At 40.2% G+C, this 24,455-nt stretch overlaps 1 protein-coding gene across 2 annotated transcripts in view; it reads left to right on the forward strand.

Moving 5' to 3' along the window:
• si:ch211-186j3.6 (neural-cadherin) overlaps window positions 1-24,455 on the forward strand; it is a 268,142-nt gene that overhangs the window by 78,327 nt on the left and 165,360 nt on the right. Inside the window, exons 2-6 of one of the 2 annotated variants that reach the window (XM_037096548.1) lie at window positions 4,014-4,211; window positions 5,885-6,110; window positions 8,358-8,562; window positions 16,850-16,961; window positions 21,579-21,828. In XM_037096548.1, the coding sequence (XP_036952443.1) occupies window positions 4,014-4,211; window positions 5,885-6,110; window positions 8,358-8,562; window positions 16,850-16,961; window positions 21,579-21,828 (991 nt within the window). Of the gene's footprint in view, window positions 1-4,013; window positions 4,212-5,884; window positions 6,111-8,357; window positions 8,563-11,256; window positions 11,414-16,849; window positions 16,962-21,578; window positions 21,829-24,455 lie in introns of those variants that run through there. The other variant, XM_037096549.1, reaches the window with a different exon arrangement.

Below are 24,455 nucleotides of genomic sequence, written 5' to 3' on the forward strand. Positions count from 1 at the left end.
TTACATATAGAAATGCAAAGACAAATATATTCATCAGGAACAACTTTAGGTTCCAGCAGGAAAAGGAGTTCTTTCTTATATTGCTGTGTTTTTTTGCACAATATAATGTTGAATCAGAAACTGTGCGCCACTTACATCTATCTGCCAGCCCATCTGGCTGGCGCTGTGCCTTTGCTCCTTAACTGCATCGTATGACTCATAATTGTGTTCTTACATGACAGAGGTAATAGAAGCAGTTCAGGAAAGTATTTGTCCTTGTAGAGTGTGCTTGTGTTTGTGTCGTGTGTTGTAACAGCTCACTGAGGGGTTTCACGATTAACTATGTGTCCTCGTTTTAATGGTGATGTGCTGCAGATTTGCACTTGCCAATAAGTTGGTGCAATGTTTGCAATTGCTTTCATAATGCACCCTGCTGCAAAACAATTAGTAAAAAAAAAAAAAAAAAAAGTGAATCTAATGATTAACAGAATTGACAAAAATAGACACAGCACTTCACACCAGAAATTGTGTATTTATGGTATCTGGTATCTGCTGCAATCCAGAATAACCCACAGTGCATTATTGCTCATTGTTCATCATTAAGACACCACGAGTGTCGGTGAAAGTAGACGGATCTTGACAGTATGGGACTGTAAATTATACAAGTTCAGCCATACATATGAATTCAGTCGTTATCCGCTCACCCTCCGACAAATAGAAGGTCGGGTGAATTTGTGTAGTCCACAAAGCATTTCTGGAGCTCCACAGCAAAACGGCCTTGTAGCATCCTTAACAACTGAAGTAAACAGGGATTTGTTTTATAGCACAAAAAAATATATATAATAATAAATAAAAAAAACACACACACACAAAAACAACATATAATGGCTCCATGCAGTTGCAGTGTCAAAGGCCTTCACAAGTTAGAAAAAAACTGCAGTGAGCACCACATCTTAAGTGGGTACAGGGTATAAATATTGTCTTTTTTAAATGAGATTCACTTGTGATATTTCGGGTGAGTTGTATGGCGCCATTTCATATACACACATACATAAACATACACTCCTTTTTCTAATCAGGGTAAGAAAACCACAGGTTTTGCCCATGACGACTTTTTACGCTTACAGATTATCTGTTTTATTGGATCCAATTTTCAAAGAGGCGCACCATAAACTTTGCACAATGTAAAAGATAGACCAAAACATGATCTCCAACCAACCAACGATGGGTTGAGTTTGTCATGATAGACGTTATATTCGTCCAGTCGCCCAACCCTATTGTGTTCATAACAGAAATACATTGAAACAAAAAACAGCATCCGTAACCCCCTTTTTTTTTTTAATGTCAGGTGTTTGTGCACAAGGTCTTAGGATTCAGCACATACTGTATGTACGATACGAGAACAAGATAACAAGATAGTGCTGTGCGAAATTGAACTTGTTGCAATGCCTGGACTCGCAACCTATTGCAGGAAATGAGGTTGGTAGGCACAGAAAAAGCATCTATAGCGCTATTAGTAATTGTGGGTCCCACTGTTTCGAGGGATTGCAACATATCATTAGATCCAGTGAGATGCATTAGTGTGAGGGACGGTAATAGCACCGAGCTACATCTCCCTATAGTCCTTCATTAGCCACTAATCCACCGATGATTGTTATTAGTGAAAGGTGTGTGTGTGTGTGTGTGTGTGTGTGTGTGTGTGTGTGTGTGTGTGTGTGTGTGTGTGTGTGTGTGTGTGTGTGTGTGTGTGTGTAAGAAGCATTTTGGTATAGTAGTCTGTATATTAGCCCAGTGATTTATGATCTGGGTAATGCCGTCCCTTCCTCCCCAAAGCTTCTTTGTCCTTTTGCCAATTAATTCTGAGTCTGTTACGACCACAGGGAGAGAGGGAGGGAGACAGGGAGATCATCAACACATACACTGGTTGAACTCCACAGTCAAGTACAGTGCTGTATTTTTTGTAAGATGTGGCTGGTTAATTTTGCTCTTCTGTTTTCTTTTGATGTCTGCTCATGTTTTTCCTTTGCAACGTTCGCCCGCTCTTTTTCTTCTTTAATGCCATTGATTTATGCAGTTGCTTGCTCAGTGTTTTCATTGTTCCTCCTCTGCTTAATTCTTCCATCTTCCACTCGTCGTTGTCCTTTGGTTTCTATAACAACCTCAGGGTCATTTCTCGTGCTCTGCATTTCAGTCTTAGTCCTGTTGATGCAACAATTAACAAACAACTAGTCACTTAACTCGTTTGTCTTGCGTGTGCTCTATGTTACTTGATTGCACCCAGTTATTCTGAAAGCACTTCACTTTCTCCTGCTCTGTTCTTGCCATCCACCTTCCGTCCTTTCAACATTTACAGTACACTCATTGACACAAATGCGTCTTCTTGTCTTGCTACTTACATTTGAAATGACAGAGAATGCAACATGTGAAGAGCAAATTTATAAATCTTGACTTGGTGTTCAGCGAACCTTAAATAAATATATGAATATGCAGTTATACCACAGCTATTCCAAATAAGAATCTGCCAATCTACCAAAATGGATGCAGCTGAGAGCAATCCTCTGGCTCCAGCCCTGACATTACTCCTCTGCTCCCCTGCTGTGACCAGCAAACACTGCTATGCAGCATCTTCTTTTTGTGTGTGTGTGTGTGTGTGTGTGTGTGTGTGTGTGTGTGTGTGTGAGGGACCTTTTTTGATTCTTATGATTTTGCCCAGCATTGATATGATTGCTGTTTACTACTGGTGCAAATCACACAGCACTGATTATAATTACTAGTTGAGATTCAGAGATCGCCATGTTTGTCTTGTCCATGTGGGGCATTCAGGAAAGATAGGAGCGAGATTACAGTTGAATAGTAACATCCAAATAGTGGAGATTCATGCTGTGTTTTTTTTTTTTTTTTATTTATTTACCTAATTGGTGCTCTTCAGTTTGTATGTGTTGCACAAAACCTGAATTCCCCAACATTTACATTTATTTTATTTATTTTTTTTAGAGTAGTCAGTACTGCCCTTTCTCAGCCGGTCTGTACTGGCTGCTAGGGACCACAGCCATTCACCGTGGCATTCGGTGTGTCTGTGTTTGACAAAGTTCCTAATTGCCAAATTGAGCACCACTATCGGACTCAGTTCCACACCAGCAAGTTCGACCCACCACTTCACTATATCTTAACACAACAAGTAGTTTCCTGAGGCTGAATGTTGTATATTAAACAGAAATCTTCGCTGTAGATGCGAGGCTAAAGGTGCAGTAAGCACCACATCTTAAGTGGGTACAGGGTGTAAATATTGGTTTATTTTGGTTTATATATCATGTTTAAATCAAGAGAAACAAGCACTACTGAAAGAATATTACTTTTTTTGTACATTCTACTTAAGGGTGTGGATTTGGCTGGATGACATCTAACAAATCTGAGGTGAATCGCTACATTTTTCATGAAAAGGGGGGTTAACATCCCTTTTTTCTGTGATATCATGTTGGGTTCAGGAGATATGATGCAAAATACATAATTAAGTAATGGCAGAAAGTAAAATGGCCGCCATGACCGTCATGGCTGTCCTGCACACCATGTGGTGTTTTTTGCAATGGCTCCATCTCTGAAAATGTTCAGGGATCCAAACTGTGCAAGTGTACCTGCATTTATGAAAAAGCGCATTTTTTTCCCCATTAGAATTGTAGAAACATTGTTTTTTGTTTGTTTGTTTGTTTGTTTGTTTTTGTTTGTTTTTTTTGGTTTTTTTTGTCAGCAGAGCCTACCCAATTACAAAAAAAACATCATTTGGTATAAAATAACTCAGACTTTCTTTATTGTCATTCAAATTGCACCTTACAGCACAGATTGGAATGAAAATTCAAAGCAAAAAGTTTGTTTTTAATTATACTTGGTGTATTACAATGGTTTATTAAAGAAATAAATAAATAAACTATGTCCACAAATGTTAAATCAATGTTTGACAACCTTATCAGACATTTCCCAACCCTATCTGTCCTTCTCTAAAATACCGTCTCCTCTTTCTTTTTTCAATCCCTTTTCAGGTCCAGAGTGGTACTTGGTCAGAGTGGAGTTGACTGTGACTGATGTAAATGACAATATCCCTGAATGGAGCATGGTTCCTGCTCCCTACCTCGCTGTGGTTTCCCCTGAAGCCTCTGCGGGCTCACTGGTCTACAAGCTCCATGCACAGGATGGGGATGAAGGCAACAATGGCGAAGTTGAGTACTTCCTTTCTGATGGTATGTTATTTCTTATTGTTTTCCTTCATGTCCTCTCATTTAACATTTTGTTTCAAAAAAAGAAAAAAAAAGTTGTTGGGGTAGGTTGGTGAGTGACAGGATCCTAGTTTGAGCATGCTGGTTCACAGGCAGGTCAGGTTTTTTTCTGCTATGACAAGTAAAGATTTTTGAAACCAAATAGTCATTGACAAACACATTTAACCCGTGAACAGCACCAATTCTGGGTTTTGTATCCTTGAACAATCAAACAATCATTATGAAATGAAAGGTATAGGGTTTACTAGCAACATTACTGTAGTCACTAAATCACATGAACAATTTCCTTGGTTTTAGATGAGTATTTCATCATTGGTGTGTATGATACAAGAGAAATAAACATATCATGGTCAACACTTTCTTCAAAATGTTTTCTATGATACAGAATTAAGTCGGTTTCTGGTATTTCAGGTCATATTTAAGCCTCTACTGATCCAGTGAATGTGCTGCAGAAACATAGTTATTTTACGGTGTAATGTAATACATTTCTCCACATTGCAAAATAATTGCTTTTCTTATTATCTGCCATGTAACAATTTTCTCTGTCCATTTTGGAATCTGTGAAACCACCGTCCATTGAAAGGAGGTCTTCCACTTTTCTCCATGGGGGTGACAGAGAATAAATTGACATTAAGAATTAGCCTACAAGAAAAAAAAACAAAAAAACAAACATTGATTACAGTTTCTAGACTAAGCTTTTCAGCTGTTATCCCAAAAAAATGGTAATACCCCATACACAGCAGTGCTTCCCTTCTGTGTGTATCCAGCAAATCACAGCAGATCAGGAGCAAATCTGATGAAGCTATGTGCAAACAACATTGTTTGCTCCTTCTTGTTGTTAATGTAACTGTTAATACATTGCATCAAATGTATCATTATTGTGTACTGGACTATAGGTTTTCAGTTGTTGAAGTGATGTCATTTCAATTATTTTGCGAATGCAGGACTGTGTAATTACAATATATTTGGCCAGCTCTTGAACGCAACAGTGTTTTCCACAGCCTCTTGCCTCGCAGTCCTTTGCTCTGGCTGATTCTGAGCTCTGACCTAAGGAGTCTGTTATGTGTGCAGTGGTAGTTTTATGTCTCACTATTCTTTTCTTTAATGCCGAAAGACTTCTTCGGATGAAACTACAGAAAGAAATCCTGAAGATCAGGATCAAGATCAAGACAGTTCAACTCATTACAACAAATCCTTTCCATCTTTGTCGTTTATCTGCTTGTTATGCTAGGAAGAAAAAAAACTCTTGTTGCCTTTTTTACTAATATCGGGGATTTATCTACATCTACAGCTACCTGAAAAAAACATAAATTCTTACCTTTCTTAGTGTTTCTTTCAAATTACTTCTTAATGTATCATTTGCCTTGTCAACATTTTGGGTCATCTATAATACATTAAAGATAATTTTGAACCTACACTTACTTTTAATTCATTCTATATATAACGATCGTCTGCATATTGTTTTTATTTTATATAACTTGACTGACACTGACATTGATCAATTGCTTATTCATATTACAGTCTACAAATCCAAAACATTTTTACCTGTGATCACTGATGCATGAGACCCATGCAGATTATGGCCTCTCAATGAAAAATGTTGCTCCAAACATCAAACACATTGCTATTATCTGCAGGCGGTGATGGTCGTTTTGAAGTGGACAGGAAGAGCGGCCAGATACGAACTACAGGCCTCCCCCTGCAGCAGGACAGGGAGTACCTGTTGACGGTGGTGGCCGCCGACCGGCTGGGCAGCCGCAGCGCCCCTGCTGTCATCTCTGTGGTGGCTGGAGCCCGGCCACCACAGTTCACCAACGCCTCCTTCACCATCGCCATACCAGAAAACACCCCTGAAGGACAGCCGTGAGTTACACATGCGCACACAGGGAAAGATAAAAACACTTTTTTCTTTACCTACCTTCAGAATTATCTTCAGAGTATATACAGTCTTTTTTTGCTTTTAATACACCATTACTTTTTTTTAACCTGACATTCTCTGTTTGAAATCTATATGAAGGAGTTCATCCACTTCCCGTACTCACACACTTGTTCACACAAATATTTCTCTTTCTATCACAGACATTTAGATGAACATTAATTTTACTTTGCATGTGTTTGAAAAGATGAACTCATTCAAGACATTTCATGTACACACATAATCTGTCTCTGGCTTTGCTAACACATCTTTGTGCTTTACAGCCTGCTAAATGTATATCCATATTGTAAGCGTGATGATGTGTAGCACAAGAGCAAAGACACTGCCTTCAAGTATATATGTATATGTATATTGCTGATGTAATGTACAACACTGGGAATCAGTTAGAAGCAGTGTACCTTAGTCTGATATTTTGGAAATGACCGAGATAAACTATGGCTAAGTCTTTTTTTCTTTATACGTTATGTCCACTCTTTACAGGAGTACATCTGTGTGCTCTGATATAGTGTATTTTTGTTCTACTACATTTCTCTTTAAGAACAACAGAAACCTGACAACTCCACCTAATTTGTGTAACTTCTGTTAAACACTACTCAGGAGGAGGTACTAATCCAAGTTCCAGGTAGGCCGAAAACACTGCAATTAAAAATAAATGCAGGACGTGTCTGCAAAGTGGATGTGTTATTTTTTCCCATCAATTATTTGTAATATAAATGGTAAATAGTTCGCACAGATGAATATTGAACAGACTACTCATTTAACATTTGCAGTAGAGACTCGGTACTCTGTTTATTCTCCGAATCTTGTTATGTTAACTTAATTGAACCTAAGGTAAGTTATGAAGTGTGCTGCATCCTGTAGTTTGTTCACCATCAAATTTTTCACCTGCACCTCACTGGCTTCTAATTCAATGAGGCTGACTGGTCTGATGGCATGATTACTCATATGACCTTGTGTTTCATTTCATGGTGTTTATTGGAAGTGGTGTCACTTCTGCAACGGTGTATACGAAGGGTGCTCTGATCAAGATTTTTGGGGCCAATCACCGATCACTGGAAGCAGTATCATCTAACACTGATCAGAAGGATGTTTCTTCACTTTAATGTCATCTATAGCTGTTAGTTATCGGTCACATGGTAAAAATCACAATTAAAATGTTGAGGAAATAATTATATTTGTTTTATATCGATTCAAAGAAATAGTTTCAAACCAAAATGAAACGGTATCTTTAAACTGTAAAATACAGAATTTGGGGGGAAAAAAAGTTAATATTAAATATTATTGATATTATATTATAATATTATATATATTATAAATACTTTCTGTTGTGTCAGACTTTGTACTGAGATCTTTATGCCCTGAAGTCATGACGCCACCACCTGGTCGCTGCTTGTACCAGATTACTTCAGATTAAAATGTAGACGGATGCAAAGTGTCTGCAACGCCAAACTCAAAGTACTTTTACCACCAAGATGCACTCAGCTAAAGTACTTGTACTTGTTGTGTTGTCATGTTGAATGGTAGCTCACGCTTTTACACTTCATGTTCTTCTGACAAATGATGAATTGAAGTGTCAGCGATGGAGCGACTCTTCTCCTGCTCTTACCATAGCTACCTCTCTCTCCACAGCGCTGTGTTATCACTGGTTATAATAACTAGCTGGCGTCTCGGCGCAAGAGGTAATGTTGTTAAGACATAATGGTCCATCTATCCCCTAAGTCATAAACAGCTGGCTGGCATGACCTTTCCAATAAATTGCGCTGGTTAAACCAGGAGACTACTGAAAATCTGTGTTGATAATGTATGGAGGATAGCTAGTGGCTAGAGAATAGTGAACTAGCAGCGAGCAAGCAGCAGAGCCTTGCATTGTGTGGCAGTTAAGCACCACATGTGTTTACCTGATCTGCTCTCCTGATAGGGCTCTGCAGAGGCCACTGGTGCCAGATTAATCAGAGCACCCTCAACATATACAAATAATGCTCTTCGCAGGACACAGTGCAAACGCAAAGCAGAACCTAAAGCAAAAGCCTCACGAGTTTTGCAGTTCAAGTTACCAGTTACCACTCAAACACACACACAAAAAATGTAACCATGCAGATAAATGTATATTCTGCTCTCCCCTGCCAAACCTGGTGTTTCAAATCTAATGGCATACGTTTCCTCTTCCTCCCTAGCTTCCTGGTCACACCTGCCGTGTCCTTCCAGAAGAAACCAATCAGTTACAGCCTTCTCATCAATCCCAGTAGTCTCTTCTCCATCTCAGCAGAGACTGGTGAAATCAGCCTGACCCGCCCCATCGACTACGAGGGCGACCAGCATCGCTATCTGCTATTGGTGCGAGCCAGCGAGGGCCTGGACAGCATGAGCAGTGCAGCTGAGGTTAGTGTGTGTGTGTGTATGTACTTGTGTGTGTTATGTATGTGTGTCACATGTCTTTTTTGACTGTTATTATTGTGTTTTGTAATATTACTGTCCTTTGGCTGCTGTGGCAAACAAATTTCTCCATTTGTGTGACAATGAAGGAATACTGAGTCAGATTTCCTCTGAATGGTCTTCAACGCTCTGACATCACAAGTTTGTCTTGTCAAATCTGACAGTGTGTACAGAATACTGCAAACAACATCAGTTTCATACGTCTTCAATTTAACAAGTCTTTCACCAGGAAGGTGATGTCATTTTACTTGATAGTCATGCAGCACAGCTGGCTTTGATTTGCTGTATTACAAGCCATTGTCACTTATTTCTCGGGTAGAAATGTTGACCCAGTGCAGTGATAGTTGGCTGGAGAATGCTGTTGAATTGTGGTGAGCAGATGATGATGATATATCTTCCAGACAGTAAAAAGACAACAACAGAAAAAAAAAACACACTAGGTCATAAAATCAAATCAAACTGCTCTGAAGCATCCTTGGGCTGGACATGCATTTTATTGATATATTGTTGCTGCATGGGTGATAATAGTTTTGAGCACTGCAGTTAAAATGGTCATCTAATTCTCTGACCTGGTTGGCCTCTTTTTTTTTTTTTTTTTTTTTTTTTTTTTTTTTTAATGCCACACAAGTTGTTATGGGAACTCATTAACCTGAATAGATTGGAAAAGAGCATTTAAAAAATCCTCAACCCAAAAGTCAAATGTACATGTCCAGTTAAAGTCTCAAAGTATGAGTATTGTCTTCAGTCGAAACCAAAAAAATACTTGTCTGTCTGCAGTGAGTGCTCTGGAATTGTCAATGACTTCCTCATTTCATCAGGAAGTGAAAGAACAGCGGCTGACTGCTGTAGGCGTCGATGCATCTGGTCTTGTTTCCATCATTATTCTGGCTTCGGGCTAAAAGATGTCCTGCTGAACCATCTGTCCTCAGCTGCTCCTCTCTGGGACTACAAAGCACTAAAAACCTGTATGGAGAGAAAGAGGTGGAGACTTACAGGGTGACTACTACTTTCCGTAGTGAGAAGAGAGACAAAGGAAAAGGGAAAGAGTGAAAGAAAGGAATTAGCAGCGAGTTGTGTGCCCTCATCTGCCCACACGGTTGCCCTGGGTAGCCTCAGCCCATGGTTGTCCTCTGGAGCCTGGGTAAGCTTTTTGATCATCCGAAAGTACAGTCCCATCTGCAGTGAAACGCCAGCGCCTTGTTGACACTGCAACCCCCTGCCCCCACAGCCGCCTTTGACAGAAGCAGTGCTGTGTGTGTGCGCCCGACGCTGAACACATGCATGTAATGCACTGCTTTAAAGTGAAATTATCGCCAAGATGCAGCCTAGGCTTTTTTTGTCAACGTACCCGAGTCAAACCTTTGTGTAAAAGCATAATTACGGCAAAAGAGGGTCAAACTCAATTTCAGTGGGAGTGCTATGGGCACTTTTTCGATAGCATCAAAATTGCTATTTTTAAAACACAAAGAAGGCTCAATACAACATGAAACTTTGCTTGTAGTATCACCAGGGTCTCTACACATGAACATGAATATTGAGAACATTGATTATGTACACAGAATTTACAAAAAAGAAAGTGTTTGAACTACTCACATTAGCAGTTGCTTGTCCTGCCAGCCAAAAAGTATCAATTTCCGAATGCGATGTAACTTGGAGGAGAGTTAAGGTGGAACACTACTGTCCTCCGGCAACAACTATCCACTTGATATCTCATGGGACTTTTCCGGCTTTTTATTTTAGTATTGTTTCTTATATGGGGCTCCTTTTTCAACTTCAAGGTCACTACTGTTTTTTGCTAACTACAAAACAACACATTATCCGTGCATTTATATGGAACTAAGCTTTAGGAGTGGTCCATCTTGCATTTTGGTGAGAGGTTCGCTTTAATTTTGAGAATACAAGTTTGTGGTGCTGTCTCAAACATTTAAATGGACAGAGATGAGTGTTTAACGTCCTGCAATTAGCGGTAGAAAGAACGTTTTGTAGGCTAATCGTTTTAACAGGGGAAACATTTTACATATGCTCTATTGGCTTTAATGCCCTCATACTTGCTTTTCGCTGCCTCTTGAACAGAATTACATAATCATTCGTTACATCACATTTAAACACATTTGCGAGGATAATGAATGGCTGAATGGCTTTAACAAAGCTTAAGCATTTTAGTTTATGGCATTACACGCCACAATCAACTTTTAAATATTCAGTCTTTTCACACCCCAACTGTTTAATTAACAATAGTTTACATGGTATCTTTTTTAAGATGCTCACTTGGCCAACCAACCTCTTAACCTAACACAAACACTAAAATCATCCAGCTCTGCCTAACAGTTCCTTTACTCCAGTGCTCCATACTGCTTAAGGAGATTGATAGTACACTAGGTTCCATTTTAGCAAACAGAGTTGATGCCATTTAGAATAAAGTGTTGTGATATACACTTGATTTTATAGGTCCCATACTATACTGTTTTTCATCAATTTCACACAGCTGTTGGTCCTGAATTTCAGCTATCTAAAAGATGCTCAAGTGAGCTCTGCTGAGCAGGCTGTTTCTGTGCCTGCGCCTTTAAATGATAATCAGCTCCATCTGTTAACTCGCCTTGCCTGCTACACGCCCCTCTCAGGAAGAGGATGCCTCTTAAGCTAGCGGTAGCATGCGCTAATGTTATGGTGGATGTATCCCTATGGCTCACCGAGATGCTGCCGTTCAACCATAACAGTTTGACCCAGAATCAGACCCAGAAGAAGAGGCTCCTGAAGAAATACAGACTCTGCGGCTGCAGCAGGACGTTTCAGAATGGTCAGTGTGTCTGAATAATGTAAGTTTGTTCGTATGTGTTGTTACAGTTACTACCATGTAGCTAATTACTAACAGCTAGCAAAAGCTGTGTTTGTCTCCAACACAGTCTCCAAACTCTTGGACACTGTTCGCACCGTCTTTGTCTCCAGTCTGCATGTTTCCAGACTTTTTAGTGTGATAACCAGGCTCCCTCGCAATATTATTAACATTAAACTCACTTCAAACTCCACTGCATAGCGGACTGAAGCGGAGCTAACTCTTTAGTCAATTTCCAGCTGACTTCACCATACTCGTAGGCAACTGTTAATACAATCAAAACGTTGCGACACGTACCTGTTGCTCGGGTGCAGTTGCTGGGTCCCGTATAGTTGGGACTGATCCTTTTACGAGGGTCAGTGTCGAGGCAAATCCCGGTTTGTACTGACCCTCGTTACTGAAGCAGTCCGATGTGAAGTGGTTAGCACACACATACAAACTTACACAAACCGCAGCCGGCACGTTGTCAATAAAAAAATAAACACAACCCCTGTCTCTTCTGTTGTTCTGTAGCTGGGACAGAATATAGGCACTGATGTTGAATTTTACAACCAACAACAGAGTAATTTGCGTGTGAGCGACGACATTGCGAAACACTGCTATCTTGGCGCTGGACACACTGAACTTCACCTCGGGGATGAATGCCCCCCTCTCGGATATCTCCAATCACTGCGCAGAGGAGGCCTGCATATGTAAACGACTCCTTTCGTTACGTAACAAAAGGAGCTGAATCTGAACAGCCTGTAGCAGCGCCGTTTTACCAGTGGGTGGGCTGCAGAGACCATGCAAGACTTGTTAGCTTTCCTCATTCTGGGAGTTGGCAGGCTCAGGGAGGACCAGCTTATATATGTAGAGACCATAGAAAAGGTTTTTTTTTGATAATATGGGACCTTGCAGTGACACTACTTTATCAATGACAGCCAAAAATGAAATGGATACTCCACTCATTGAGTGACTCTAACTCTTTTATCTTTAGAGCGAAAAGAGCGTTAACATGTGTTTATTTCAAGCATGTGTTTAAAATGAGGTATAGGCCTATATGTGTTTTGAGTTGAGTAGCCTGTCAGTTAATGGAGGTAGTTAGACAAAGTGTAGGGTCACATTTGAACAGCATTTGTTTATGGAAAACCACAAGTATATGGATGTAATTAAGCGCAACAGTCACTTCACACATGAGGCTTAACACTCACATCATTTCTCATGAACGGCACTTAATACTGTTAATCATTATTCAAATAGGAACTCACATTGAGATTAGCATCTCTTTTACAAGGGGGACCTTGCCAAGACAGGGTCAAATAGCAGTGTAAAGGGTCCAGAGTAGATGTCCGTTGAATACTTAACCTAAAACTAACCTCATTGCAGTTAACTTGGTAATGACCCCTCCTTAAGCTTGCGTTTTATAGAGCATCTTACTTTTTACGTGACCCGGCCTTTTTAGAGAATTCAATCAGTAACATGGTTGGTGTAGACTTACGAGAGTTTTCCAGTTTCCCACATTTCCCTCCAAAAAAAAAAAAAAAAGAAATGTGTACCCAATGGGCCTTCGCTCTCTCAGATGATGGGAATAGTAAAGAAATGGCTGTGTTGGCTCTCACATACAGTAACAGAGAAATTGGGCTGCTTTGTTTCCCTTCCACATGTTTTTATTACATGTAGTATTTGACTGGGTGTTAACGCAGTCACATTATTTTTTTATGCTAAACAATTGTGACTGTAAAGACAGTACTGCAAAATCCATGGCATAGCACGTGACACTAGTGCCAGGGATGAAACTGGGATATTCCCCACCCCTACTGCATGCTAAAGGTAACAATACAGGTATTGTGTGTGTGAGTACATACAATTCACTTTGACACTGTTCATCAGATGTGTTTGTGGGTGTAGCTGAACTGGTAAATTTCTTCCAGAAAAATTTGTCAGAAAAAAGAAAAATCAATACACCTTACATATGCTGGAGTATGCCTCACACTAGCACGTTCTAATATACTCACAACAACATAATGTCTACATTGAGTCATGGGCTAGGGAAGGGCAAGAACAAAAATAGCCCTGTCATGTATTAAAACTCTGTCTATGAAGCTACATCCTCATAATTGCAAAACAGTTCTCCCTAGAGATAAAAAAAAAAAACAACCAAACAAAAGAGACTTTCTCTGGATGAAATAAACCATTTTGTTGTCGGTCACTAAAGGAGGGTGTGGATCTTCAGTTATTTCCCTCCACAGTGGCAAACATGCAATAGTCAGCATCTTCCATCGGTGCATTCACATGGAAATAAAACACAGTTGTTGTGCAATAGGCTGCACAAACACGTCTGGAAAGATTGCAGATGCATATGTTTTTTTTTTTTTGTTTTGTTTTTTTGTTTCGTTTTTTTACAGGCTGCTAAAGGATAATGAGAGAAATTCTATGAACATTTTGAATTAAGTTACTTTTTAAGGAGCTGTGTAAGCTAAACTAACGGAGCACATGCTATTCTGAGCGAAACATACATCAAAATGTTTTTGCAAAACAGTCTACGGATAACATCCATTTGAGGTCCTTGATATTTGAGTGCTTGTCAAATGTCGCCCAAAAATATAACCAGACATCTGCCCTGTATGTTTTCTGGCTTCAGAGTGTATTGCTACTTAACCGAGTGTTGAGCTACTCATGTATATGTTCCAGGAAGCTCAGATCTAAAAACTGTCATGTGCATTCTTTTTTGTCCTGGTATAGTAGTTCCCCCCACAAAGGGATTTTATCCATTTGTCGTTTTTCACTTCATAAGAAAAAAATAATTTCTGTGGTTTTCTATAGACAAATAAAAAATAAGCTATATCCATCCTTCCATCTGAATGCAGCAAATTTCGACAACCAGTGTCTTACTGCAGGCCTTAGTGTTGGAGTCGCGTGTCGACTTGAAGAGCACCCGTAAAATGGCTACTGACAAACATGGAGTGAAATTAAAAACTCTTCTTCTCTTTTTTTTAAATATAAAGATATTGTCAGCCCTGACTGGGTTCTCTTTGTCAGTTAGAGCTGCAACTAACGATTATTTTGGTGGTCGACTAATCTATTGATTATGTTATGTTATGCTTTATTTTCAAAATGTGATATTGCTTTCCTGTTCTCCTCAACATGTTCCGCCATCATGCATATTCTTCTGCTGCTGCTTCTGCTTCTTCCTCTGTGGAACCATCCTCTTCTTCTACGCCACACTTTTTTTTTTTTTTTTTAATGATGATGATAATAATTATAACAATAATAATAAATAAGATGCAAAAATTTTGCATCAACCATTGTTTTTTTTTTGTTTGTTTTTTTTGTCAGCATAATCGATTATGTCGACTAATCGTTGCAGCCCTATTGTCAATCCCTGAACCTTTCTTGCCCTGAGGCTGGCATATATTACATGAGACTTGCCCTCTTGAGATTGGCATACAACCCCAAATAAGAATAAAAAATGACAACCTTTGGCCATGCCAAAATATACTTTTCCTTATGGCATTTTGGCTGCATGCATGGTATCTAATTTTAGAATTCAAGAATGCAGCTGTCCTGGGAGAGTGTGTATGCATCATAATTGCCTCCTTTTCTTTAAGCCAGTGCATCATTATTTAGGTGTTCCATTTCTCCCTATTTCTATTGTTAGAGTTTAATATAGCATCAGCCTTGGATAGCAAAAAGGATGTTATTTGTTTTCCAAAGAAGAAGTAATGCCATCACTTCAGTTTGTGTTGCTGTCTTTTTCTGCTTTTGATTTTATTTGGCTTTTCAGAAATCTGTCTCCGTCTGCCAAAATAGCTAACAGAGGTGGTATATTTGTGTGGATGGGAGTCACTGAGCATGACTTTAATTTGCAGGTAGTTTCCAAGTTTCTCCCTCTAGGAGTGATAGCTCATCGGCACCATTAGTTACCTAACCAGCCCGAGACCTGCCTGCAGCTGCCTAGAGTGTGCATGCTTTTTGCACATGTCTGTGTACGTGTGTTTGAGCTCATCTTGCTTTATTACAGCTGACTTCACCTCTCTTCTCATTCAATCTTGCTTTTCCTTTGCCTCGTACACACATATACTGTGTGTTCTTATATCTCGCCAAAGCCTTCGCCATTTCCTCATTTCCTGTCATCCTGGCACATAAGCTTGCTCACTCTGGCATGCATACCCACACACACATACATACACACACACACACACACACACACACACACACACACAGCCAAAGATTACACTGACTGGCAAACACAAACAAATCACCTCAGGGAGTTGACATGGTCAGGTTTGATTTTGTTGTCCAGTGCTTCGAAGCTGATCTTTGCTGAAGGATTAACTGATATTACAGACCTTCATCTTACCTACCAGGGCGTAATACCAATGGTATTTACACAGTTTGTGTGTGTGTGCGTGTGTGTCTGTCTGTGTATTACAGAGTGATCTGTACTGTTAGTGTGTATAGTGTTGTGTTTATATGGAAGAGAGGAAGTGGGGCTGGGGGTCAGAGAGGCTCGCCTGCCAGCCCATGTCTGTATTTATTCCTCTTGAATGCTGCAAGCAGGCAGTCAACATCTGCTAGAAGATGCTGTGTTTGCCTTCATGTCCCTAATGAACTGAACAGCGTTACAATGTTTTACGCACGCGCACACACACACACACACACACCCACACACACACGCACACACACACACAAAAACCTACACACTCACACCATACAAATACATCTTTGCGCACTGATCCACTCTCATTTGTTAGCTCAGGGCTTCTGAAAAACTGCAATAGATTGCATTCTCCACTGATCTGCTGAAGCGACCATGGTGCCGACTCTGCAGCAGCTCCCTCACTGAGGAGCAGTAAATAAACCAGAGGGATCAGGGTCAGGGCACACCTTTGGGGAGGGTTGGTACGGGGCTTTCTTTTGGTTAGGGATAGGGTTAATTTGGGTTACGCACATATGAAAACGACTCCGGACCGAAAGAAAACCAATTCCAGTTGGTGCCTGAAGTGGTAATCCCAGATTTAAATTTTCATAACAGCAGCACAGTATGACTTCTAATCTCCAGCCTTTCCACTTGTGATTGCCTGGGCAGTTTTAGCACGCGTAGATACAGTAACAGCATCCCAGAAACATTTATTTGTGTGTAGTTCAGAAATGCAGAAACTAGATATGCATTTGTATTCTTTAAAAAATATATTTTCTTATGTTTCTTTCTGTCAAGTTAAATTCTCTAGACATATGTATTGTGCATTTCCAAAATGTTGTCATGTTTATCTTGAAGAAAATGGAATTACTTTAAAAACATGTAAAATGATCACACCGTGTTGATACCTTCAAGATTTCATTTTCGCTGGTTTTGATGACTACATGAGACATGTCTCTCTCCGTCTTTCAACATCCTCCTCTTCGCTCCTCATTCTTCAGGTGCGTGTTGTCATTGTCGATGAAAACGACTGTGTTCCCGAGTTCCTCCAGTCCATCTACAGCAAGGATGGTGTACCAGAGACTGTGACTACAGCAACCTCCCTGCTACAAGGTGAGACATGGCGGAACATCTCAAAAGCTCCCCATCATGGTCAGCCACCCATTAGTCTGTTTGCCCTGGACAACATCACTGAGGGAAATGCTTGATTTCTACTTTCAGACAACATAAAGTGACCCATGACTCTGCGCAAAATAAAAGTGGCTGTGCTTTTTTTAACATGCATGTGTTTTGACCTGAGTTGGTACTTGTCAGCACCGGCAGTAGTAACGAGTATCAGTGTAGCGGCTCTAGATACTCCTTTTCTGTAACAACCCAATTTACACACAGGGATCTCCTGTGTTTTCATCCTATGTTAGGAAATGGTAATGATACTCTTGGTGGGTATAACTTATACTTGATCTGTCACAGTGTGACTTAACACTGAGAAACCCAGTCCTATTTATGTTCTGACAGACTGCCAACAAAACTGACAGCAAAGCATTTCACACGTCTCCCTCCCTCTGCACTCCTCTCAAAGCTTACTCTGGTAGCCACATTCTTTTTAAAATGAATGTTATATCATAATGTTTTTAAATATTGATCAGAAGTGCATGACAAATAGAACAGAACGTCCCCCCTCAGCACCATTCAGTTCACAGCTCACGACAAAGTGTTTAAAATGAAATAAACAGGTTTACTTACTATAGGATAAAATGAAACCACCGACAGAGCTGTAAATGAGTACTGACAAGAACAAAATGCAGGCAAATGTAACACCACATGAAGTGCGTAAATTATTAATGACGGCAGTTTACAACACCTCGGAAGTGCTTATAAGCTTCAGCTGCAGGCAGAAAACTTTAAGGTCGGATTCACATTTCAAAGCTTGGTTGTTTATACACTCGTGCCGCAACCAGTCATCCTCGCTGCTACCATTATCACCATCACCAAGGAGATAAGGTGCACGCAACAAGTTTACGAGGAATTACAGTGTCACACTAAATAAGAGAACAGCTGTGACCTATAAAACACAGTGTATCCTGAGAAAATAGTCATATGGTCTTTACGGTTGTAAAATGAGCGAGTGAGTGAGTGAGTGAGTGAATAAGGGAGGAAGTAAATGAGTGAGATGTACAGTGTAGGAGGCGCAGCAGACGCCATCAACTGCTGCCAACACCAGGTGCACCATGGGAGGCGAGAAGTTTCACCCTGCTGCGCCGCTGCTGTGTGTGTGCCCACCCATGAGCATGTATGTGTTTGCACGTCAGCGTTGGCAGAGGGTTGTCTGTACTTTTTAAACTATTGTTGGTAAAAGCAAAGACAAACCAAAAAAGAAAACAGATGCCAGGTAAAAATCTATGAGGAGTTCCCAATATTAAGAATTAAAAACCTTTTTTCTTTAATAACTACCTGTTTATTGTATCTGAAACAGTAGTGAAAGTGCATCCCGCTCAATATCTGTTACCCTTGGTTGGTAGAGTGTGGACCCTTAGTTTAGCAAGAGACGGTGAATAGCGTCCCAGACGGAGTCCCTGTCTGGGAGTGTAGAGTTGGAGGTGCGATAGCTCACGTCGGTGCTGGTGGTAGCGTGGTGAATCGAGACGCAGGTGAGCACAGAGCAAGGCATCTGGCTGCAGAGGTGCGGAGAGCTGCAAACACTGGACGTCTGCCTGCTGGTAAACACTGGTTGTAGAAGGAACACCGGAAAATGTTAGCTCTCCAAGAGAGCAAAATAAACTAGAAGTCATAAAAAAAAAATACAACAATGTAACTGAAGCCATGTACCTCATCGAAGTGATGAAATCATCTGGCAGCAGCTTTATCAGAAGGCGCTGACCTGCTGCAGGTGAGCGCGTGACAGCAGCTCCAGCGGTGGAAAGCTCCGCCCAGCCTCTCACTGCACCTCTGCGAGCACAACAGGAAAAAAGAAAACACAACAAGCACCTAAATATCCACCACAGAATATGACCCAACATGACACATTTCCAGGGTTTCCAATATTCCAATTTGAACACAGGCAATCAGCTTTTAAACGTAATGGGGTGAAAATGCCTCACACAAGGTGCACCTATGCCAAAATCACGTCTGTTTTTTTTTTTTGTTTGTTTTTTTTTTCCATTAAAATTCCAATATATATATATATATATATATATATATATATTCTTAACTGCATGTTATGACAAATAAATATAATTATAGTTCTAGTTCTGGGTGCAGCTGTAACCAAACTTCACAACCTTCCGAAATAAAGTCATGATTTTTCCACTTACTTGATTAAATGGGTTAAAAGGCGCAGTATTAAATTAAACGAGCAGGGAGAAATAGGCATCCGGCATCGTTTTGCTAAATCATTTGCTGGTAATCCTATAATCAGTTCCATCGTGAGAGTGGAAAAATGTGTACTTTGCCATGTTGGGGAAAAAAAAAAAAAAACTATACCAAGCAAGCCAATTATCTTGCTTTCTGTAGAGATCTGAGGCTCCAACAGTTTCCATCTTCAGTACAAAATGATTAAATGCCAGAAAGACATGTGAGATGCAGCCAGAAATGTACTGAGCCCCCATGTAGTGATGCCAGCACAACAATGCTGATTCAAGATACTGATAAATTCATGCTCAAATGGTGCTCTGAAGAGTACAAATCTGTACTTAGTAAATTAGATATTGACACGTGTTTGGCCACTGCATGGGTATGGACTCTAGACAGTAGCGCTGCAGTTCGTTATCTACCCTTCGGCATTGGATGGGAGGTTATTCATCATTTTACAGCAGCAAAAACGCTACATTTCAGCTGCAGTTCAGAAAAATGCCAGTCCTCGTAACTGAGACTGTAATGCTGGGTAAACACACACAAATTCACTTTGGCCAACTTGCAAGGCTGACATCAATCTAAATAACAACACTTGCAAAGTGAGTAACAGAGAAAAGTGTGGCCAATTCCAGACAAAAATTGCCATTTCCACGCCTGATTGATGCCGTTTTGGGGTGTGTATTGCAATGTCTTCCCTGCTAAATAGAAGGCAACGTGACTCCAACAGCTGAAAACAGTTTTTCTCTATGTAGGCGAAACTGTTTTCAGCTGTAAACCAATGCTTATGACAATTCAATGATGATACATTGAACGTACTTAAGACTGTTGACAGGGCATCCGTTTTATGCTGTGCATTTACCTGAACAAACAGGCGAACGCACCAGCACCAAGAGCAGGTTACAGCTTGTTAAAACATTCTCATGCTTGATTTTTCACCTCAATAGTACTGTAAAGCTGAATTTAATTAGTGTACCTGTTCTTAATAATGGTACGCTCTTCTCTTTGTTGCAGTTCAGCGTTGTGGTTTAGGTCCTAAATATTAGACATTAGACCACAAAACTTTAAAATAAATGAATGAATTAATGAATTAATATATTCCACATAAGATACTGAAATAAATCATGTGAAGGAACACTAACAGTTTATGAACTAAGATATTTTATTTGGTATGCGGTCTGTTGGTTGAAGTAAACAATGTGTGTTCGTGTTTGTGCTTGCATTCATGTGCATGGCTTTCTTGTGTTTGTTTTTGTGTGTGTATGGGCACATGAGCCAAATGCAAGGTAAGGTGAATTGGGGAATCGAGAGTTTGATGTTGAAATGACTTGTTAGCGGAAAAATATGCTTATTCAAATCCCTGGTGGTCTTTTCGGTTTTAGCAAGGCAATCAATTTGCGGCCAAGCCAAGTTCTGGCTCCATGGATTTCCAATGTGTGATGCAGAAACGGAAATGTTGCGAAATGACATACCTCTCAGTCGCATGCTGTGCAAATAATACTAACTCCCATTGTGTTATAGAATTGAACATTTAAGTCAGCATCACTTCCCCTTTCAGACTTCACTCTGCCACTTCACATAAGTAGTGGATATCCTGTGCTCAAGTTAATTTGCTCAAACACAAGCAACAATACTCAGCTCTAATCTTAATAAGGGAACAGATTGCACTCTCTTGTTTGATTCAGCTGCTACTTTTCTCCGTCACGCTGGCTGAAATCAGTCTGCTTTATTGGCATAAAACTACATTTGTTGCAAGTAATTAATGATTGGTGACTTAAGAAAACAGAAGGAAACAGCAAAAAAAAATAGAACATGTAAGTATTAACTTTTTTTGTACAGTTTTTACTGAAAAATAAGTCTGAGAGACTGTGTAGGAAAACATAAATTAAACACTTTAATCACGTTTAGCAAAATTTTAATAAAGGTTGTTTGCCCCTACCCTTTACTGGAGTGGGCTTCGACTTTGCAAATAAACAGAGACATTCACCCACACCTCTATGCCTCAGAAAGAAATTGGGAGGGGGGGGGATTTATTCCCTGAAGTCATTTTGTTCTATTGAAGAAACTTTTAACTGTCACAATTTCATACATTTCTGATTTTATCAGCTTGTATTGTTTGTAAAAGTCTGACAAGTATGGCACTGATTTAACTACTGCACTACATAACACTCTTGGCCTTCATTCAGTGGAGGTGAAGTTATTGTTGTTTTTCTCTCACAGTTCTAACCGGTTTTGCTCTTGTGTTACACCACCAGAGTGCATTGCATAAATCACACACAGTGTATAAGGGAAATATGGGAATGTAAGTCGCTCTACTTCTGTCTTTGTCTAGTCCATCTAACCTTTTTACCCCCTTTCCCCTATCTCTGTTCTCATCTCTAGTATCAGCCAATGACTGCGACTCGGAAGAGAATGCAGAGTTGACCTATTACACCCTGAGTCCAGACTTCACCATTTCCCCTCATGGAACCATTTTCCCTTCGGGGCCTCTGGACTACGAAAGGCCCAATCACCTGTATGAGTTTGTAGTGATGGCAGTTGACAAGGGGGAGGTCCCTCGCACCGGCACAACTACAGTGCGAATTCGAATGGCTAACGTCAATGATGAGGCGCCCGAGTTCTCTCAACATATGTAAGTAAGAGTCAAGCTTCAGAACTCCACATTTGCAAACAGTTGTTGAGAGAAAAAAAAACCAAAAAAAAAACCCACACAATTGAAAGAGGTTTTAAAACCTGTGGTTAGTTTTAACTGGTACAAGTACCCTTACTCTGTGTTGGGCTCTTCTGTGCTTATAGTGAGAAGGTCATTCTGGTGAGCGGACCACATGATAGCACCATGTTATGTGGGAGTACCTCAGCTGTCAGCGGCATGGCCCAAAACTCTCTGAACTGGAAAGCATTGTTGCAGACAAACAATCTGGGTCAGATTATCTAGGTTAAGTTCTTCGGTGTGCCAGGATGATTCAACTAGGTTAGTCTGCAGACATTTGCATATTTACCATTCTCACTTGTTCAGCTGCTACATACAGTTGGGTTTTCAGATGTAGTCAGAGGAAATGGGCGCCCAAATAATTACCTCTGAGGTTATGCTTTAAGCGGTGTCTGTTTGCCTGTCAGTCAGTTGGTTTGCAGGATTACACCCAACAAAAAAAAAAAAAAAACTGCTCAACATATTTCCATCAAACGTGGATGGAGAATGGGTATCAACCCAGAAAAAGCAGCATTACCTTTTGGTGCGCTGCTGGATAAAGGGATGGATCCAGGATATTTTCTCACTTTCTTTAACATTGCATGATGACATTTTCATGTTTTTTTTTGTTTTTTTTTGTTTCTCTGGAAATAATGCATGGATCTTGATGAAAAAAGCAGACGTATTTAGGTGGCTGGCATCTATGAATGGGTAAAATTGGTGCAGATCCTAATACAAATCGGTATCTAGAGGATTTAAATGTAGGAGGTAGAGATGCTAGAGGTTTGCACTCTACTGGGTGCCATAGATTGTTTTGGAAACAATCAGTAACTCAGTTGCAGCCATTGTCTGCTAAAATGATTTTTCCTATTTTTAGGAGAACATGTTCCTCTCTCTGTTTGGTTAAATTGATTGGTTCCTCTGCGCCTTTGATTTGATTTCTTTATTGTGCAGACATCCAATTTAAATACAATAAATAGTGCAACTCTACACTTCGGAAGCGAACTCATGAATGTTGAAGAAATTACTGAATAGAATAAACGGAAGTCTTAGTCCACCTGACTGATGGTCAGAGATTATTTTCATACTAATTAATGAGTAAAGCATTTACAACAACAACAACAACAAAGCTGTTTCAGAGAGGAGAGAGAGAGAGAGAGAGAGAGAGAGAGAGAGAGAGAGAGAGAGTGTGTGTGTGTGTGTGTGTGTGTGTGTGTGTGTGTGTGTGTGTCTCCTGTCCTGTCTTGTCAGGTCAGCTCCTTACAGCTGCTTCCCAATTCAACATTGCAGCTGCCGTTACCCACAATTCCAGTGCCTTTTCCCCCCCAGTGCTGCTGTGGTGCCTGCATCTTTTAATTGGTTGATTTTCTGGCAGAGAGCTGGGCAGATTGGTGAGGCAGGGTCAATCAGCCGTGCCCACCAGCACCCTCAGGAGGCCCAGAGCCTGCACTCTGTGCGCGTGTTAGTGTCTGTGTATGCATGTGTGTTTATTCCGTAATTGAGTAGGTCCCAGCAAAGTGGGGTGTTGGTATGGACAGAGTGATGTAGTTATAAAGTGCATTCATGCATCAAGCATCTAATATGCATGCGTTTATGTTGTTTAGAGCGAGAGGGGATTAGTGTGTGTGTATGTGTGTGTGTGTGTGGGGTTGTGTTGATTTACTGTCAGCGACAGCAGAATAATCAGTCGTTTTTCCTTTTGTAGCCCCCTGTACTACAGCCAGCCACAAAAACAGTACTTGTGGCAGTACTGGATGGGTTCTGCTACAGTACTGGACAATCTATGATGCTCTATGATGCTCCAGAGTCATCCATGGCAGCACACTTGCGCATGCCTGCACAAATGCATTCATATGTAGACAAACACACACACACACACACACACACACACACACGGGCAATGGACAAAGGGGAAGAAAGAGCGAGATTGAGAGAGAGAGGTCATTAAATGTGTCATCATCCAGGCAATAAATACGACCTATTTGTATTGATTCTTGGAGTCTAAAGCATACAATAATGAGTATCCATTTGTGCTCACCAGTTAAGACTTAATGTAGGCTGTAAGTGTTATTTTAAGTTAAAGTCCTTGCTACTTTAGAAACTGGCCATGATGTTAATGTTTGTTAGTGAGTGCGAGGAAGGATGGATGAAAAGAGGTAATTTGTTTTTTTTTTGTTTCCATGACATCTACAGTCAAACTCTCAGATCTACCTCTTCACTGCATGGCTCGCGTCATGGTGAGTGGCAGAGCAGCCACTTTTCATCTAAGTGCTGTCACTATGTCATCAGGAGCCTATTGCTGTACCTACCATGACCTGCCTGTTGCCACAGAAACCACCCTGGGAGGCTTCTTTCACTCTTATTGCGCGTGTGTCAAGAAATAAATAAATAAATAAATAAATGAATAAATAAATAAATAAATAAATAAATAAATAAATAAATAAATAGTCTTATATACCATTAAATTTAGGTTTTGATATTCAAGGTCTTTAATGGTCCTAAAAAGTCTGAAAATGTTAGAGGGGGAGGCATTACGTTTGATCTGGGGCGGAATGAATTAGCTTGTTTTT

Source organism: Acanthopagrus latus, chromosome 4, assembly GCF_904848185.1.
Source record: "Acanthopagrus latus isolate v.2019 chromosome 4, fAcaLat1.1, whole genome shotgun sequence".
Classification (NCBI taxonomy): Eukaryota; Metazoa; Chordata; class Actinopteri; order Spariformes; family Sparidae; genus Acanthopagrus; species Acanthopagrus latus.